General features: G+C 37.2%; 2 protein-coding genes across 2 annotated transcripts; one reads left to right on the top strand and one right to left on the bottom strand.

Annotated features, from left to right (window-relative positions):
• Positions 1 to 1,796: 1,796 nt before the first annotated feature.
• Positions 1,797 to 3,932, bottom strand: LOC120953138 (uncharacterized). Its single transcript, XM_049611080.1, has 4 exons — positions 3,748 to 3,932; positions 3,538 to 3,642; positions 3,147 to 3,454; positions 1,797 to 1,804 (listed from the first exon to the last, which is right to left on the bottom strand). The coding sequence occupies exons 1-4, from the start codon at positions 3,930 to 3,932 to the stop codon at positions 1,797 to 1,799; spliced, it is 606 nt and encodes a 201-aa protein (XP_049467037.1).
• Positions 3,933 to 8,694: 4,762 nt separating this feature from the next.
• On the top strand, positions 8,695 to 12,025 carry LOC120952987 (uncharacterized). The gene is made up of 4 exons (XM_049605535.1): positions 8,695 to 8,888; positions 9,059 to 9,202; positions 9,790 to 10,082; positions 10,820 to 12,025. The coding sequence occupies exons 3-4, from the start codon at positions 9,790 to 9,792 to the stop codon at positions 11,673 to 11,675; spliced, it is 1,149 nt and encodes a 382-aa protein (XP_049461492.1). The 5' UTR covers positions 8,695 to 8,888; positions 9,059 to 9,202; the 3' UTR covers positions 11,676 to 12,025.
• Positions 12,026 to 15,119: the final 3,094 nt, after the last annotated feature.

Below are 15,119 nucleotides of genomic sequence, written 5' to 3'. Positions count from 1 at the left end.
TTGTGGAACCTTTGAATTTGCCTCAATCTTCTGGATCTATTTCTAATACCAGTGATTTGTCGAAATCCCGTCTTCCCGTACTTCCATCTGTACAAATAGAAACACCTAAAACGAATATGCCTTCATCTACTACAGGTGTCCCCCGAGATACGACTGTATTTGGGACCAAAAAAATGTCCCAAAGCAAGGCGTAAGTCGAAAAAGTCGTATATCGAATATCTAAGAATATAAAGTTTATAACCGAAGTTGAAGAATTGGAATTTATGATATCGTGTATTTTATTTAAAATAATGTTCGATAATGTAATAATTATATTTAAAAAACCGTACACAATATATATATATATATATATATATATATATATATATATATATATATATATATATATATATATATATATATATATATATATATATATATTCAAGATACGGTAGTTGTGCAATCTTTGGAAATGTAATGTATAACGGTTATGTGCCCAGATATTCAAAAAAATACATAAATTTCTTGTCAATGACAACTTTTAACTGTCAAAATCAAAATCGTCGTATCTGCGAATCGTCGTAACTCGAGGGGATCGTAACTCGGGGGACGCCTGTAATCCCTTTTCCGTGGAAGTTTTGACGGAGATTATGATAGAAATGTCAATGAAGGTAGATTTAATTTACGATACAATGTATCACAAAAATGCCACAGCCAGAAAAGTGTCTATTAATTTTTTTTTTGATGAAGCAGATTTTAACGAAAAATTAAAATCGGATTGCCTCTTTTTGTTAGACACTGCACAAAAACTTATATTTTATGTTACAAGTGTTAAAGATATAGAAGGTAAATTCAACTTAGTTTTAGAAGTAATGTTCGATCGCAAATTTTTGTCTACTTGTAGTTGGTAGTTGGACCCGGTCTCGTAGTACAGTCGTCAACTCGTACGACTTAACAACATGCCCGTCATGGGTTCAATCTCCAAATAGACCGTGCCGCCATACGTAGGACTGACTATCCTGCTATGGGGGGAATCAATTAGTCACTGAAAGCCAAGCCCATAAGTGGGTACAGGCAGGCCTTGACCGACATCGGTTGTTGACCCAAAGAAGAAGAAGAAGAAGTAGTTGGTCGGGAAAAAGTAGTGTAGGTGCACGTAAGATAGATTTTAATCGATTTATATACGTACTTCACTTATTTAGAGTTGTAGGAGATAACGATTATCTTGAGGCTACGGATACATTAGTAAAAAAGTTTCTTATGAAGAAACTAGGGAATGCGTTGACTGCAAGCGAAGCAAAAAAACGAAAAACCGAAGAATTGCTGTGATTAACAAAATCAAATTATTGTAAAAAGGTGACAAAGATGAATTTGTTAAAAGATGTGATGGTTTGTTAACTAGTTATGTAAGTAATAAGATCTATATACTTGAATAACAAATGAACTTTTACAACAAACGTTTACTTCGTTCTAATGAAACCATGATCTTTCATACCAATTGGCGCATATTTTATTAATGAAAATCACCCAACTGCCAGGTTCCAACTAGCTCAAATCATAGAAAGCCCCTTTCCTTCAATTGATAAAAATGCTACTAGTTTAATAAAATAACCGAACTGCTAGTATTTATATATTTGACATGTTTTAATCATCGTTTATTAGTCCTTTATATTAACAGTTTTAAAAGCCCCCTTTCCTATTAGTTTATAAAAATTTCAGAATTAATGTAACAAATTCTGCAATAAATATAATCCTGCTAGCACCAAGTGGAGGTTGGGATAGGAGCTCAAAGATGCATAAAAGCGTCAAAGCATTTGCTAGCCAGCTGAAAAAGAAAAAAAAGGAAAATTGTCGAAGCATTGCTGCCTTGCATGGAACAATTAAAACGTCTTAATCTATCTTAATGAAACCCTATCTAACCTATTCAGCTAAAGTATGTAGTAATGGACTGAAATGATACCCTATTCCTTCATCTAATGAAATTGCTACAAGCTTACACATCACACGATCTATAGGAACCCTACCTAATTCTTTTAATAAATCTGCTATTTCACCTTCATAATTAAATATGATATCTGAACTACACGGAGTACTAAAGCTGACTTTCTTCTTCTTTAATTAATGTCCTATTATGTAAACCTTTCCAGATTCTTCTAATGCTGCACTATACCTGATGATCTCCCTATCCATCGTCAAAAACCATCCATTCCTATTACCTTTCCCTAGCATTAAACCTTCCTTAACGAATAAAATGACTTCCTCTCCTCTGCATTTGAAAATGGGATACTGTTTTTCCTCCTTTCTAACTGCTACTTGTGTTTCCCTAAGCTCAGCAAGCCTGCAAACTATTTGATTTAATATTCTCGGTCCTGGTCTAGCTAGCCTTTTCATAAACTGCAGCGTATTCTCACAATCATATGTTGAAATTTCTGGAAGGGGACCTAAATTTTGAACATCTTTTGTGGCGTGTAAAAGGTTATGGACATTACTAGTTAAATTATATTTGGTGTATATTGAACTGTAGTCTAAAACAAATTTTTCTAATAATTGACCAGCGTATGTCCAATATTGTTTGAAGAAAGAATGCGAAAGGAAATTATGAGCTACATAAATAAGTTTAAAATGATCATACGCTGAATCGTGGATTCTTCCTAAGAACAAAGGGATACTTATATGATTTAAAAAAGACCGGAATTCGGTCCCCTTCCAATAATCCACATATTTTAAAGACCTAACACCTCGATGTATCTCTGCTGGCAATTCTATTCTAGCTAAAATCTTGTTTATCTCTTCCTGCTCTGCTGCTGACCATGCTGAAAACCCTTTATAACCTCCTTTATAACCCTTAAGCAATTTCTTCAATGTCCCTAGATGAAACAAGTGTAAATCGTCTGCAATTGACATCTGAACTACTATATTAAATTCTTTTAAGTCTAATAACGGAGTATGGTGCTTCTGGTGTCCTATTGGGTAGTTTCCATCGCGAAAATCATCGTCGATCCTCTCCTCAGCAACGCTTTCAAATATCTTCCGTGCGCTCTTGTCAAATTTTCCTACGATTTTGCACTTTATGCAACCGCAAGCGCCGTTGAAGTAAGTTACACCTGGAAAAAAGACACATAAATATTGTTAACTTATTCAGCTCTGTATTATTCTACATTGCTTACCTTTGATGAATGCTCGTGCTGGAGAATCTGCCAGGAAAGCTTTAAGGGTGATTTTTATTTTTTTGTTGTTGATAACAATTCCGTCATCGTGTAGGCGATTCAATTCATCAACGAGTGGGCGCAAGTAGTCCTCGACATTTTCCGGTTTGAATAAGCCACAAAACACGCCAACCACCAATATGGGAGCTTCTGGGACGTTTACAAGTTTCACCAATATGGACCATAGCTGTTTTGGCCCACTGTTAAATAACGGTAGCCCATCTACGAATATGTTTATTAATATTTCGTTCACCGTAGGAGTCAGCTTCCTAAAATGAAACACAGTAGATGTTACCTATGCATTAGTTATTTACATGGTACATGTTATCAAGCTAAGCACAATCTGTCTTACCGGAAACAACTTTGCATACTTTTCGCAATGCCATGATACCACATTTCACCGCCAGCTACCGCGTATATTTCCTTGCCCACAGCAACCGGTGTCTTAAGGAGCGTTCTAGAATCGAGAGGAAGAGGAATGTCCGTTGTTTCGCGAACCAAGCGAAGAAGATCATTCAATACTAAATTAGGTAGCTTTTGAGATAAAGCCCAAACTCTCAACCGCTTGGCCATCAGATGTTGAGCTGGACTATTAGTTTTCTCATTCAGTAGATGATCTTCTTCATCTTTATCATCCTCTTTGCTCTCGTTCTCGATGTATTCGATTATTTCATCCTCATCTTCATCATCGGATAAAATGAGTACATCCTCCTCCTCCGACAACGGGAAATCCATCAGGCACTCCATCAACCACAGCTTCCGGACCTGAAAATAAAAGACTTTATTACTAAATACGTCCATAAAAGCGTACATAAATTAGTGCATTTGTGATTTGTGCGTTCAGCTAAACACTTTTGAGTTTGCGGTCTGACGCAAAACTTAAAAACGGTCAGAAATGTTTTGCAAAAACTCGCACGGTCACCGGCCCAGAGCGTGCATCAAAATGCACAAATAGTATACGCACTTCGTATACTCAGAGCTACACACAGATAAATATGGTTTCTTTTTAAAACAACTATTAAATTTAAACTTGATACCGAGTTTAACGTGCGTAAAAGATGATGAAAATCGCTTACCTTGCACTTCCATACTCGTACTCGGACCGGGTTGATTTTCAGCCACCCATTTCTTCTTCATTCCACCCATTTCTTCTTCATTCCACCCATCCTTGCCAGTGCTCGCTTCCTTAAGAGCTCACTCTTCTTCAACTGCTTTATTTGGTCCATTTTCTTCTCTGAAACACTTTAAATCACTTTTAAATCACAAAATATAAATTTCACAAACACCGGCTCGCGAAGCGTCCTCGTTTGTTTCGAACGTGTTTCGAACGGTTTGTTTTGACATTTCTCGCTCTCCGTATGTGAGGCTCTTCCCTTGGTTTCATTCCTCTCTCATTAAAAATATCCTGCTTCTCCCTCGTCGCAACCTGTTTCTCTCTACCTCACACCCCGTTTGCCATAGATATAAATCCCCATTGTCATATGGGATACGCTAACATCGCGTGAGCAGTAGTGATGTGCTGTATGGAGCGCACCCACGACTCCGATCCGACTCCGACTATTGTTAGTCCGATTCCGACTCAGGCAAAATGGAACCACTAGATCCGCCCGGAGACGGAGTCGTTCGGAGTCGTCCGGAGTCGACCGGAGTCGTCCGGAGTCGACGACTCCGAACGACTCCGAACGACTCCGACTCCGGACGAATCCGGACGACTCCGAACGACTCCGAACGACTCCGGACGACTCCGAACGACTCCGAACGACTCCGGACGACTCCGACTCCGGGCGACTCCAGACGACTCCGACGACTCCGAATGACTCCGGACGACTCCGACTCCGGGCGACTCCGGACGACTCCGAACGACTCCTAACGACTCCGGATGACTCCGGATGACTCCGACTCCGGGCGACTCCGGGCGACTCCGGGCGACTCCGGGCGACTCCGGGCGACTCCGGGCGACTCCGGACGATTCCGAACGACTCCGGATATTGAAGCGCGGACCTACCTTCCGGAGTCGATTCCGAATTTATCGGAATCGGATCGGAGTCGACTCCGGATTTTTGCCAACTTTACCCATCACTAGTGAGCAGTGTCCCTTACTTGACACTTCTTTCATCACCATGATATGTGTGCCATGCACATTCCACGATATGCACAAACTTTGTACATAACTATTAAGTTAACCGCGTAGCTAGCGCTACATGTGCCTTGTGTACTACAGCAACGTAATACCAATGTGCAGCGCACTCGGCAACAGCAACCTGCGGCCAGCCAACGAGTTACAGCCGTTGCCGTCAAAAATTGGCCGTAAGTCATGTAGTTTTGTCTCGTAGGCATCAATTTTTGACAGTGTGCATCAATTTTTGTCTCGAAGACGTCAATTGTTGACAGTGCGCTTCAATTTTTGTCCTGAATGCGTCAATTTTTGTCTCTGTGCGTCAATTTTTGTCTCATGATCACCAATTTTTGTCCCCTGGTATTTTTTCGTTATTTTAATATTTTAATAATTTCAGAATGCACAACAAAATTAGAGCGGTTATACAATGCAAAAGAATTAATACAGGAATTAATTTAGAAAAGATTAATCTTCGATTATTTCTTCTTTTTGGCATCGTGGCAAAAAGTTAAATAAATTCCTAAAATAGTTATCGTAATCCATACGGGTTATCATTGTACTGCCATTTTCGATTAAGGAGTACAAAGTATCTTCATTTTCTGGGTTCCCTCGTTTTAAGATATTCTTCCATTTAGGGTAAAAGTAAGGCTCAGCCCTCTACGTTACGCTAGCGTTACGCGTAACGCCTGTTTATCACCAACCCAAGCAGCATTTTTGAACACCTGTTTTAACCGCCGTGGATGAGCAAATTAATAGATTATCATGTCTTATTATTGCTTATTTTTACATGATTATTAGAAAAGCAACAATTTTTGAACAATCATAAAAAAGAACGGCAATCGCTAATAAAGATAAAACTCATTGATACTTCATGAGTATAAATAAATTATAGTATTACTATTAGGCCATCATTTTTAACAGCAATCAGAGTTGTAATAACTTCAAGTATTATAATTAATAAAAATTTTATACATAAGAAAGGGTTACTTATAAAAAATGATTATTTATTTTCCCAGCTATTGATAAAGCAGGATAATGAAATACATACAAATATTTATTAACTTCATTAACCTAACTTTTAAAAAGAGCCCTCGCACCTAAAGTAATGTTTGTTCAAAATGGCCGGAACAATAGATTGAATAGGTTATAATTATATTTCATATATACAATTTATTTATAAATATTTATAATATTTTATATTTTCTAATCATAGGAAATGTTACTCCAATTGAAAGCTTTTGGGATGTTTATGAACTTCTTTCTTTCAGACTATTTTTCATAAATCATAATGGAACAATGAAAAATATTGAACTTTTGATTTACTCGTTATTTAAAAATTAAATCTCGTAGAAATCGATTCATTTTAAAGCAATTATTTTTTTATCGCAATTTAAAGTATTTTTTATTCAAATAATGTACACTGGTCAGTCGCCTGGATGACAAAACTGTAGTAAAAATGTTGCTTGGGAATATTTTAAGGGATGTAACGCTTCTCCAATGTAACGTAGAGGGCTGAGCCTTACTTTTATCCGTAGATCGGTAAAAGTAAGGCTCAGCCCTCTACGTTACATTGGAGAAGCGTTACATCCCTTAAAATATTCCCAAGCAACATTTTTACTACAGTTTTGTCATCCAGGCGACCGACCAGTGTACATTATTTGAATAAAAAATATTTTAAATTGAGATGAAAAAAAGTTAATTGGTGTAAGATGAACCGATTTCAAGGAGATTAAATTTTTAAATAACAATTAAATAACAGGTTTAATATTTTTCATTGTTGCATTATGATTAATGAAAAAAAGTCTGAAAGAAGGAAGCTCATGAACACCCCAAAAGCTTTCAATTGGAGTAACATTTTCTATGATTAGAAAACATAAAATATTAAAATATTTTTAATTTAATTATATATATGAAATATAACTATTACCTTTTCAATCTATGTTTCTGGCCATTTTGAATAAAAATTACTTTAGATGCAAGGGCTCTTTTTAAAATGAGGTTAATGAAGTTAATAAATACTTGTAAGTATTTCATTATACTACTTTATCAATAACTGGGTAAATAAATAAATGATCATTTTTTTATTATTTACATCTTTTATTTATAAGATTGTTAAAATTATAATTCTTGAAGTTGTGACAACTTTTCTCATTATCAAAAAAGCTTTTCTAATTATCATATAAAAGTAAACAATAATAAGACATGATTATCTATTAATTTGCTCATCCACGGCGGTTAAAACAAACGTTCAAAAATGCTGCTTGGGTTTGTGATTAACAGGCGTTACGCGTAACGCTAGCGTAACGTAGAGGGCTGAGCCTTACTTATACCCGTAGATCAATGCAGCTGATTGCTTTTGAGTGAGCAACTCACCAGTATATACGTATCGCACAGCTACACCTAGTGAAATTTAATTGAAGACACTTGTTTTTTAGACAAATAAGCAGCTCAAAAACGTAACCCATCCATAGAAAATTATGTTGATTACGCAAAATAATCCACACACATATATATTTTAACGGGGAAAAATATAAAATATGTACAGAGCACTAATGATTACCATAAAATTAATTTCAACCCGCAAAGTTCATTTCATTTCAAACAATCAATCATTTAGTTCAAGTGTACCTAATTGAATTACGTGTGCTGTATCTGAAAGCGTCATTTGAGCAAGGTGGATAAATAGAAAACAGGCAGGTTTATGTATCTGATTTTGGTCGCCATCATGAACGGGGATACCTCTGGAGACTGCTAAGCTTTTTATAAATCAGTGGTTCCCTAATTGTCAAATCCAGATTTGTCAAAGTACGCGGGATCAACCTGCAGTCATTTATGGACCTAGCAATTAAAGCAAAATTCAGATTATTCCAAAACAATACAACTGGCAACGTGCATGAAAAATTTAATTTGGATGTTTCAGAATACATAAAGCTATAAAATCACTGCAAGCTTCCCCTATTAAAGCTTTTGTGTTTATTGCGTAAGTTAAAATGTTGTTTTGTCTTCATAAAACGTGGTAAAGTAACATGTTTATGTTTTTGCAGAACTTCAACAAAGTAAACTTCCTGGATTCCAAAATTAGTTTTTTTTTTATGTTCGACAAAACATGAGTAAAAAAAATCATCTAACGACAAACGCAGATCGAGAGCGAGTGTGCTCCTTGCACAATAGCGGAAAACTACCAAAAGAAATAGGAGAATTTTTAGGAATACAGCGTACAACAGTGAATGCAATTCTTAAAAAATATAGGGAAACAGGGAATGTGTCAATTCAAAAACGAGGTAATCCATCAACATCAAAAGTGAATGAAGACGCCCAAAACAAAATAAGGCAATGGTTAGACGAGGATTGCTGTTTGTCGTTAAGGCCCGTGGCAACGCTTCATCGGATGCGATTTTATCGGACGTGCGAATCGCATGCCGTGTCAACGCTCTTCCGATTCGCATTGCGATTTTTTGAGTGTGTTTGACATTTGAAGATAAACAAAACGACAACAACACAAAGCAGCCTCTGAATAAAGGCTAACACGCTAAAGTTAACTTTAAATAAATCTACTCTTAGTTATTGTTACTGCTAGTGGAAAAAGGGTAAGATTATCTATATTCATTATTTATGGTCTGAGAAAAATCATAAATATAATGCTATTAATTCATACAACTGGTGCTGTCCAGCAAGCTCTAGTATCGCGTCGTTTAGACACCTAACCTCTTTCGCTGCAGGTAAAATCTTCTGAAATCTGATTGAATTAACTTTTCAGCTCTTGTTGAGTTCTACTTGTCGATCATTTCGTCAGATGCCATGCCAACAACACTGCCAGTATCTCCAACGTTTGCTTCTCCAATAGTTGCAGCTCCTACACAACCATCATCCGGTTTATCCGAATCATCATCTGGACCACATAGTATGATGGATTCTCATCCTTGGACTGATGTTATTAATCGCTCGTATCGGATCAAAATCAAAACGGAAGTTTTTGCAAAGCTTGCTCACGATTTCATTATGTCGTAAACAGTGGCGGATTTAACTGTACGCGGACTGTGCGGCCGCGGGAGGCCCCGTGTATGGTAATTCCAACTTAAAGAACAGTGAGTACAGGAGTCTCATCGAGAGCTTTTGTGCTAGATAGGGGCCCCATGGATGAAGGGACTCATAAGCTCACCCTCCACCCCCCGCCAGCAAACCATTAAAGCGTGAATGCTACAATATCTCTCGACACCTACCTGGGGCCTCCACTCCTTTTGCCGCTTGAGCCCCCAACACTTTAAATCCGCCACTGGTCTTAAATCTAACCAATTTTCGCAACATCATCAACGCATGCAGCTGCACTTTAACGATAAAGCTACACTAATTGTTTTAAAGATATATAGTGTTCCAAAACATCATTCAATCTATAATTGAATATCATATTCATCATCATATGCATCATCATCACTGTAACAAATTTTGGTCCAAACTTAACTCTTATATGTTTTGTTTTATTTTTTTTAGATGGATTCAGATTCTGAAACGGAACTATACAGTTCGAGCATAGCTTTGCGCTACTTACTATTAAAAAGAAGGCGCGATAAAACCAACGATCTGTGGGAAAAACGTGAAAAAATCGGGCAATACCACACATTGTTTCATGAACTTTTGAAACAAGAAGATAAATTCTTCGAGTTTATGAGAGTTTCAATTAAAACTTTTTACTTCATACTGAGAAGGATAGAGCATCTTATAACAAAGCAACCTACAAACAAACCATACATTTGTCCAGAGGAACGATTGATGATCACTCTCAGGTATGTTTAATAGAAGCTTCCTAACATTGCTACTCCAGCTCCGATTCCGGCTGCATCAAAACGATGGTTCGGGTCGGAGTCGTTCGGAGCCGTCAAGAACTATTCGGGAGCCGGTTCCGGACAGCTTTGAACGACTCCGAACGGGTCCGGCAGCTGACTACCGGCTTTGGATCTATAGGTGCGGTCGGTTCTGAGTTAAGAGTTTTGATCTTCCGGAGCCTTCTGATTTTGGTGAAGTTATTCGGAAGCGATTCCGAGCTTTTATTGAATTTACCTATATCTACCTATTACATAGTATGTACCTATTAAATATTATATTCCTTCATTCCCATTGATGAATTCATTTACACTTTCCTGATTATCTTTTTTAACGGAGATTACAAATTCAAAATCATGTTGTTGTGCTCTACTTATTATTTTAAAAAATGGAGTAGCCAACTAGTAAAAAACTGTACTTTACCAGCTTATGTAAATTAAGCTAACTTGCGAATCTGATCCGCAGACTGTTTACCGATGCAAGCACATCCATATGAATTCTGCTCGAAAAATTTCCATCATATATGACATGGTTGTTTTCCGAACTCGTTAGCTAGTTTATCTCGGTAACATTCGAGCGATCGAAAACTCGCAAGCTAAGCCATTTATTTTGATAACAGCACCTGAAATCTAGATTTTTTATAAATAAAGAAAACAAAATTGTCATATGAGCGTTTACTAAAGTATTGTTTCTCTTTCAGGTATCTATCGACTGGAATACCTTTTAAGTCTCTATCATTCACATATTGTATTGCTCACAATACAATCGGCCTCATTGTCTACGAAACATGTGAGGCAATTTGGAACACGTTTAATGAAGAGTTTATCCCGTTCCCTACAACGTCTGCATTTAGGAATGTGGAAAAAGAGTTTCGCCATAAATGGAATTTTCCTAATTGTATCGGCGCCATAGATGGCAAGCATATCCGAATGAAAGCCCCGGCATTTTCAGGTACACAATATTATAATTATAAAAAATATTTTTCTCTGCATTTGCAAGCAGTAGCAGATGTGAATTGGAAATTTATCGCCATTGACGTTGGTGAATATGGGAGTCGTAGCGATAGCGGCGTCTTTAATTCGTCATCATTGTTTGAGCTCATTCGTTCAAATCGGCTCAACATCCCTCCTCCTAAACCACTGCCTGGTACTACCCAAAGAATGCCTCACGTGTTTATAGGCGATCAGGGTTATCCACTAAAACCTTTCTTACTGCGGCCTTTTCCGGATAGTGAAGATCCGGCAAAAAATTACTTCAACCATCTGCTGAGTATGGCAAGACGCTGCGTTGAATGCGCCTTTGGTTTGTTGGTGGTAAAATGGCGTTTCCTCAAGCAAGAACTCCAGATAACTCCGGAACACGTCTCAATAATCGTCAAAACAGCATGCCTGTTGCATAACATGTGCATAGATTTTAGAGAAAGCACGGAATTAATGAATAACATTAACCCACAATCCAACGCCAACAGGAACAGAGCAAACAATCATCCATCTCAAGAGGCTACAGATATTCGAAATGTCTTCAAAAATTATTTTTATGATCGAAATTATCAATAATGTTCGATGAAGTACATATTCGATGAAGTAAAAATACATTGCCAAGGATTATCGTTATAAAAAAGACAATGGCTGGTATTATTGAATCCGTTCGTAGCGGCGGTGTACGTCCTGCCATTCATTTTCCTAACGTACTAGATGGTTGCTACAGTTATTTACCGAGGCGTTGTAGGACCGGGCTAAAGAAATGTGTTTCAAGAATTTCATGAGAATGCCGTACGTTCCCGCTACGAACGGATTCAATGATACCAGCCAATACCATTAATCCGTTTTTAGTCAGGGTGCTCATTGCCAATTTATTATTCGAAAAATATTAAGGAAATAAAATGATAAAGGATATATTTTGAAAATTCATAACAAGTTCTTTTTATTCATATCACAAATTCAATTTCAGTCACAATAATTAAATTATTGTAACTAGTAGAGTAACACTAATATAACAACTGTCCACATGTTTATAACAATCGTCTCTTTGAATAGACAATACAGACTAACACGCTCAGCATGGTACTGTGTTGTCTATTCAACGAGACGATTGGTATCAACATGTAGACAGTTGTGTTCTCACTCAAGCTAATTTTTTTTTTTTATTTTCTTCGTTTGTTTTTTTTCTTCGCTTTGATTTAATTACTTGGTAAGCAAATTCTAATATCTCCTCACTTGCATCCAACTGATCATTTAGATCGGGTAAAGAATCAAGGAGTGTAACAACACTCATCATTACGTGGTAGTTGGAGCTTTTTTGTTGTCTTTGTTTCAAAAGTTCGTTGCGCTCCTTCTCCACATTAACTATGTCCTGCAGCACTCGATCATCCTGTTTCCGCTTTCTGTTGTTTTCTGTTGCTCTCTGTTTATTTGCCGGGTCCAAATGCTCTAGAAGATCATCGCTCTCTTCCAAATATTCGATACTTTCATCTGTTTGTATGATGATAAAGAGAAATAGAATATCATATTATAAAATAAAATAGTATAAAATAAAAAATATTACCTTGCCAAGATGACTCTAGATTCCCAACTCTGGGTCGGGACGCAAGCATGTCTTTGAGGAAGCTCATCTGCTCGTAAAACTTCCATCGGACATGCTTGTATCCCGACCCAGATGGCTGATTTATTTCAGCTAGTTTGCGGGCGAATGTGTCCCGCAAGTTTCGCCATTTATTTTTGGCCACCATATCTGCAATAAATAAAAATATAGTTACAAACCTTTTTTTAAATTAAAAATAAAGTACAGTGGACCCTTGAGTAACAAGTTTTGTTTAGTTTAGCGAACCAATCGTAGTACAAAAGAAAAGAGATTATAAGAGTCCTCTATATTCTCATATGAGCTTTATCGAAAGTAAAGTGTCTTTCCGTTTCGCAGAAACCAGAAACTTTTTGGACATACCGGTAAAAATATGTACAAACGAAAAAAGTTGGACTGTGCTCTGACACTATTGTTCTTTGGATAAGATGCGTTGTTCGATTCCCGTCTCAGTCAATGAAATCGTAAACTGAGAAAATAAAAAAAAATAAAGGAAATCATTCTGATAATACGTTTCAAACCTTTCTTCACCATCCTTGCTACACCTTACTACAATAAAAGAGTCTTATGCCAAGAGGTAACTTCGTTTTTGTTCGGCTTCTTTCCGCCTTCGCGTCTTTATATGAAAATTCTCAACTTTCTTTCGAATATGCTCTTTTTTCGGATGTGTGTTTTCAGACTCATTGCAGTTTCTATTTGTTCCTTAGGCTTGTATTTATGTGTTTAAAAAAAATATTCCAAAGGAACGGTCCTTTCGGCCGTATTGATTACTAATATAAAAGATTGAAAAAATGTTAAAATATACAAAGCCTTACAGATAAGTATGGATACAACAGCTGACTTTTTTAGTTTATTTAATGCAATACACTACGTTTTTTTATATTCTTCTCTAAACAATATTGGACCGATTTCTAACTTTTACCTTATACGATAGTATTAATATATAAAGTAATCGTATGTGCTTCTTTGGGAAACCAATAACAAGATCGATTAAGTATAGGATAGGATAGTGCACTATATTGAAACTAAAACACGAAGATTGTGTGTTATCAGGATAGCTTCATGACTGCATATGATTTAAAAGCACTATAATGTTCGCTTTTTGTTGGATGATGCGCGCATAGGCTATGATTATTGAATACATTCGTTTGGCAACGCTCTTATCTATTTTTTAAAGTTTTGCACGTACTAAATGATTGTTATAATTATTTACTGATGCATTGTAGGAACGAGTACATATAATGTAACCAGTAACCTAATGAGCATTGTAGGTTCCTGCCAAGAATGTATGCAATATTCCATTTGACTTAGTTGTCTGTTTAGCGGTATGCGCTTGAAATATAATCCTATGATCTTCTATGGACGCTACACTTAGACCATACGAACGACGCATGCAAACGCTCTGGGCTTCCGGATCTCTGGTATTCCGCATCTTTGGTAGTGTGTTCGTGTATGCATCGTGGAGGAGATTGATGAACCATGAGGATACGACAGAGCTGCACCACGTTCCGAGCATCCTGAGGGCAACGAAGCCTTGAACATGTTATGGGGATCCCGGACTCGTGCCCCACCAAGAAAAGGTACGACAGCGACCCGTTGTTTGGCACGAGAGGCGGAGGAGCACAGTGAAATCGGGTGCCTACATCGATGAAGTAGCAGCCAGGGACCGAGCATGCTGGTCACAAATTATTGCCCGGGTCTTTATACGACGACGTGATCTATCATAACCAGACCAATTAGGAAAGACAGAGCCTCCAGTGTTCAATTTCTTCAACAAGAAAATGAATATGTCCTGGCGTTGTGTCCTTTTTGCGATTAGCTATGAACTAAAAAAATAATACTTACCGGTTGTGTGGAGCTGCTGGGCTATGGAGTCCCACGCATTTTTTTTAAGGGTGTTGTTTTTGTACTCCGGATCCCGGAGGTCCCATAAATAACGGTGCTCTTGCACCAACAAAATCAAATTTTCTTCGTCCACTCGCACGTTCGACATGGCTGAAAAAGTATCGCTTGCTATTTGGTTTTCGATACAAACAAAGTTCCAAACAAACAGATGTCACTTCGAGAAAAAACATGAATTTTGGGTTTATACTGTTAAATTCAGTTTGACAGATAAAATCGGATGCGACGATCCGACGGAATCAAAATTTTTTGATTCCGTCGTACGACGAAATCGCACGTCCGACGTTATCTGTCAAATCCCATATAAATCTCGTCCGATAAAATCGCATCCGATGAGCGTTGCCACGGGCCTAAAAGAAATTAAACGCAGACTAGAAAATGAATGTAATGTGATTGTTAGCACGTCCACCATTCAGAGGTCAATCAAAAATTTCAATTTTTCTTTTAAACGTACATCAAAAATACCAGAGAGGCGAAATTGTAATTCTACATTAAGCATTCGGAAATCTTATGCACTTGAC

Source organism: Anopheles coluzzii, chromosome 2 (assembly GCF_943734685.1).
Source record: "Anopheles coluzzii chromosome 2, AcolN3, whole genome shotgun sequence".
NCBI lineage: Eukaryota > Metazoa > Arthropoda > Insecta > Diptera > Culicidae > Anopheles > Anopheles coluzzii.
The sequence above is the reverse complement of the archived record's forward strand: the minus strand, read 5'-3'. Positions and strand labels throughout refer to the sequence as shown.

Coding starts and splice junctions, on each gene's coding strand:
- LOC120953138 (XM_049611080.1), bottom strand. CDS start 3,932: ATGGAGTGCCTGATGGATTTCCCGTTGTCGGAGGAGGAGGATGTACTC. Junction 3,643..3,747: donor CAACATCTGATGGCCAAGCG/GTTGAGAGTTTG, acceptor TCTCGATTCTAG/AACGCTCCTTAAGACACCGG. Junction 3,455..3,537: donor AGTATGCAAAGTTGTTTCCG/GTAAGACAGATT, acceptor GTTTCATTTTAG/GAAGCTGACTCCTACGGTGA.
- LOC120952987 (XM_049605535.1), top strand. CDS start 9,790: ATGGATTCAGATTCTGAAACGGAACTATACAGTTCGAGCATAGCTTTG. Junction 10,083..10,819: donor CGATTGATGATCACTCTCAG/GTATGTTTAATA, acceptor TTTCTCTTTCAG/GTATCTATCGACTGGAATAC.